The following is a 4463-nucleotide window of genomic DNA, read 5'->3' as shown; positions in this document are numbered from 1 at the left end:
AAAGTAATGGTAAATTTACGGTTTCTGGGTGTGCCAAGCTTTCATGAAACAGTGAAGTAAGCTAAGTTTTTTTGGAACTTTTTTCAACTTTGAATACCCTTACTGTACTCGAGTATGACGAGCGGTAACGCCACATGCTCGAGCTAATATTAAATTTATCATCCCCTGCATTCTCCCTCACTATTGCCTCTTCCTCTCCCTCCTCCTTTGTTGCCTTCCGAGCTCGATTGCGAGAATCCGGACTAACTTTTTCTTTTTTGCAATCTTTCGCGGATTTCATCAATTTTTGTTCTCGCACATCACTTGCTGGGGTTTAACCTCATCCGCGCCCGCTCCCTCCTTTTGATAAACCCTCCCTTTTGTTGACCTTGTACTATCTGGTTATTCTTTTGTCCCCTCTCCACCCGCCGACATCCACCCTTCCCCCTCCCACGCTGCGCTGCCGGTACAGCACAACACTGATTCCCGTTACAACTTGCTCTTCGTTTGTTCAGACCACCGCGCTCTTCCTGATCTAACAACCATAACCTTGCCTTCAGTTCACGGCAATGCCGGGACCTTCGAACAACAACAGCATTAATATCGAGCTGAAGTCGGACCTGGAGGCTCAGAAAGCTAACCTGCTGTCCCAACAGGAGCCGGACGACAGTGATGATGGTTTATCTATCGGCGGATCGACACGCAGTAGCTTGTCAGGGCATGAGTTGAAACCTGTGATATTGCCAGACAGCGCTGTAAAGTCGAATTCGCAAAAGTCGAGTCAAACCTCATTTCTGATCTGGACCGCAGTCAACACCCTGGCTACTATTGGAATAGTAAATCGCCCTGCTCGCTTGAAATTTACGATTTTAATCGCTCTATTTTCGCTCTCGGATGTTGGCTGCTAACTCTGCGACGTTGCCAGGTCTTCACAAACAAGAGGATCTTCGATGATCCAAACTTTAAGAATATGCAAACATCCTTTGCTGCCTTTCATTTTGTCTGCACAAGTTTGACATTGTTTGTTATCTCTCGTCCTTCTTTTGGCTTCTTTGTTCCGAAACGATGCGGGATTGTCGAGATCTTGCCCCTAGCGTTTGCTATGTGCTTCAACGTTATTCTTCCGAATCTTTCGCTGGCCTATTCCTCAATCACCTTCTATCAGATTGCGAGAATCTTGCTCACACCTTTCGTGGCTTTGATAAATCTTGTCTTCTACCGGGTCTCGATCCCTACGTACGCTGCTCTTTCTTTGATCCCGGTTTGTACTGGTGTGGGGGTAGTCTCCTATTATGACACCCGTGCTGCGACTCCGGAACAGGCAGGGAAGGTGACAACCGTCGCTGGTGTCATCTTCGCTTTCAGTGGTGTGGTAGCAAGCTCTCTATATACCGTTTGGATCGGGACATATCATAAGAAGCTCAATATGAGCTCCATGCAGCTACTTTTCAACCAGGCGCCGGCGTCCACCTTTTTGCTCTTGTTCTTTATTCCTTTCGCGGATGCCATTCCGGTATTTGGCGATGTACCCATCAGCCGATGGGCTATGATTCTCATGTCTGGTTTGTTTGCTAGCCTTATCAACTTGTCGCAATTCTTCATCATTGCGGGTGCTGGGGCTGTTAGTAGTACTGTCGTGGGGCATGCTAAGACCTGCTCAATCGTTATCTTAGGCTGGATGGCTAGCGGAAGAAGTGTGTCAGACAAGAGTTTGTTAGGTGAGAAACCCAGCTCCTCCACAAAACTTGGCGGAATTTTCGGGCTAATAATTCCGTTCAGGTATCGTGTTGGCAATCGGTGGAATTATCATGTACTCCGTGTCGGTAATTAAGGCAAGACGCATGGCGTAAATAGTTGGAGTGGATCTTTCCTCCCTCTTTGCCTTTCTCTCGCTTTGGGGGCTCATTTTTTCAGTATAATTGCCTGTGTAGAAGAATAGCGTTAGAATGTTGGGTGTTGGGGTCGAAAAACCTGGAAATAATGTGCGAGGTTGGATCGGGTAAATTTTTTCAATTTTTTCATCCTTTAGTTTTTACACCACTGAAATGTCATTCATCTCTTCGTTATACTCGATACTCGAGTAATTGGGTTAGAAGGGCGGTGGCAGGTTAAATCCAAATATGTTTGATCTACATGGATGGTAGTTATTTTATGTATCCTAGGGGTCGAAAGTGAAAGTCTCGAGTAGGGTGAACTAGGGGAGAATTATAGCTGAACTTTGCTGTCAACAATGAGCATGATCTGGAGATGCAACCAATAGGTCGAAATAATGTCCTAAATAACCGCAATTCTTGTGCTTCTTGCTTCGTTGATGCACGACTGGGGGGCTATTGCATTAACAGTAGGGGGACAAAAATAGTTCCGAAACATCAAAAATCCATGCAAACTCGCCTCAGTAGCAACTACTCGGAGGGGTCATTAAAGAATGGAAACTAGGAATGGCGAAGTAGGGATTGCGGAAATCGGGTGATCCAAATGTCTGGAAACCCATGTGGGTTGCAGGTCATTATAAACCAACACTAGTTGCACCGAGTTGTCGGTTATAACGCAACATATTCTACAATGAGGAGAGATATGGTAAAACAAATTTCTGTGGAGAGAAGGGTTATGTTTTCTTGTACTTACAGTCACTCGGCAGATGTGTTCATGAAACCGGTCTCAGATGACTAAGCTGCCTCGCCAAAATGCCACCTTTCAAAGAAGTGTAAAGTTGAGCATAACCATTCACCCTATCATGACCGTAACCATTCACAAATCTAGATCCACCAAAGCCTCCTTTACCTAATTAATTAATTTATTAATTTCCTCTACCTTTCTTACCAATAGTTAAGTATTCTGGAAATATGAAGTATGCAGCCAAAAAAGACCCCCACATCCAACAAGGTGGAGAGAAATGAGCTTTACAGAGAAGGGCATGCTAATCGCCTTTTTCTACTGCCTCTAGAACATTGCCTTGGTGGCTCAAATTATTAGATGCCCATGGACAACAGTTACGAGCTTTCTTGTCTGGGCATGTGAACGCCAATCTCTTGAAAATCTCTCTTGTCCCGGTCGCACACCCATTTTGAGTGGTCAACAGTGTTGCACAATTATACAGGCAGTCAAGTCCAACCTGAAAATGATCACATGCGCCTTCAGGGATTGCTATGCACTCAGTGTTTCTCTTGATACTGCTAAATCTTTGTGCTACCCAGAGTAACTGGATATGATTGCCTACTAAATTTGCCTACATAGTGGACCGGGTACTCAGAGAAGCAAACATTAAAAAATGAATATGCCAAGTAAAGACCTAGGCTAAAGCCTGATCATGTGGCTAAGAGATTGAGATGGGCTACAGCTCATAGGGACTAGACAGCTGAGGATTTTGAAAGGGTGATTTGGAGTGATGAGTGCAGTGTGGAGAAATCCAAGAATCCAAAGCAACAATATGTATTCAGAGAACCTGCAGAGAAGTGGTTGGCTGATTGTGTACACCTAAAGGAGAAGGATAAGGGAATCTCGCTTATAGTTTGGGGGTGCTTTTGGGGTAAAAGAAAAGGTCCATTAGTTCCTATTACTCAAACTATCAAGAAGACCAGGTATATTAGACTTTTGAGAAGATATCCTTTTCATGTTATTCATCAAATGATTTCCTTTGGTATACAACCTGAAGATGTTCTTTTTCAGCAAGATAATGCTCCTGTTCATAAGGCATATTGTATTATGGATTGGTTGGAGAGAAATAGTATTGAGGTTGTAGACCACCCCCCTTATTCCGCTGATTTAAATCCTATTGAGCATGTATGGGTTGAGCTTAAAAAGCGATTGTACCAGCAGTATCCAAGGATTACAGATACTCCAGGAGGAAAAGAGGCTGTTAGGAGAAGACTTGCACATGTATTACCATTGGTTTGGGAGACAATTCCTGAGGAGTTTTTTAAGAAGTTGTACAAATCAATGCCTGATAGGATGGCTGCAGTTTTAGAAGTAAGAGGAGGTTTTACAAAATATTAGGTAGTTTAATTTATGGCAGGTCAATTGACTGTTGAATGTTGAGAGGTGCAAGAGGTTGTTGATCGTGAACTAAAACTTGCACACATGCATGCCTGTTGACAACCCCACCAGTACTACCCTACCATATGGCGCAACCGCAATTAAAAATTGTCTCAGATCACGAACACTTCTGTTGAGTGACTGTAGTGAGCACAGTTAGAGTAATAATACATTTGATAAAAATAATATTTAGAAGAAAAGCAGATAATACAAAAAAAGAGAATATGAGGGGTAAACCAGGAAAGGATTAAAAATACAAGTACAGTTGCACCTGGCTGTAATGGACCTCTTTGTATGAGAAACCTTACCATTACAAATGAATGGTACAGGAATCAAGATTCCCGCTCCCAGACAAACAGTACTCGCTATAATGAATTCACTCCAAAATCTCATTATAACAAACACAACCACCTCAACTCTTGGCATCTTCTGCTCCACGCGGATAACATAAA

The 4463-nt window shown here is 43.3% G+C and overlaps 1 protein-coding gene; it reads left to right on the top strand.

The window, feature by feature from the left end:
• The first annotated feature begins 201 nt into the window (after positions 1 to 201).
• On the top strand, positions 202 to 2111 carry GSTUM_00001248001 (uncharacterized protein). XM_002838734.2 has 3 exons: positions 202 to 815; positions 905 to 1697; positions 1759 to 2111. The coding sequence occupies exons 1-3, from the start codon at positions 549 to 551 to the stop codon at positions 1827 to 1829; spliced, it is 1131 nt and encodes a 376-aa protein (XP_002838780.1). The 5' UTR covers positions 202 to 548; the 3' UTR covers positions 1830 to 2111.
• Positions 2112 to 4463: the final 2352 nt, after the last annotated feature.

Source organism: Tuber melanosporum (genome assembly GCF_000151645.1).
Source record: "Tuber melanosporum whole genome shotgun sequence assembly, scaffold_271, strain Mel28".
NCBI classification, from domain to species: Eukaryota; Fungi; Ascomycota; class Pezizomycetes; order Pezizales; family Tuberaceae; genus Tuber; species Tuber melanosporum.
The sequence above is the reverse complement of the archived record's forward strand: the minus strand, read 5'-3'. Positions and strand labels throughout refer to the sequence as shown.

Excerpts from the sequence above, each read along its gene's own strand:
- GSTUM_00001248001 (XM_002838734.2), top strand. The coding sequence starts at position 549 with ATGCCGGGACCTTCGAACAACAACAGCATTAATATCGAGCTGAAGTCG. Across the intron at positions 816-904 it reads CCCTGGCTACTATTGGAATA|GTCTTCACAAACAAGAGGAT; the intron begins GTAAATCGCCCT and ends CGACGTTGCCAG. Across the intron at positions 1,698-1,758 it reads GTCAGACAAGAGTTTGTTAG|GTATCGTGTTGGCAATCGGT; the intron begins GTGAGAAACCCA and ends AATTCCGTTCAG.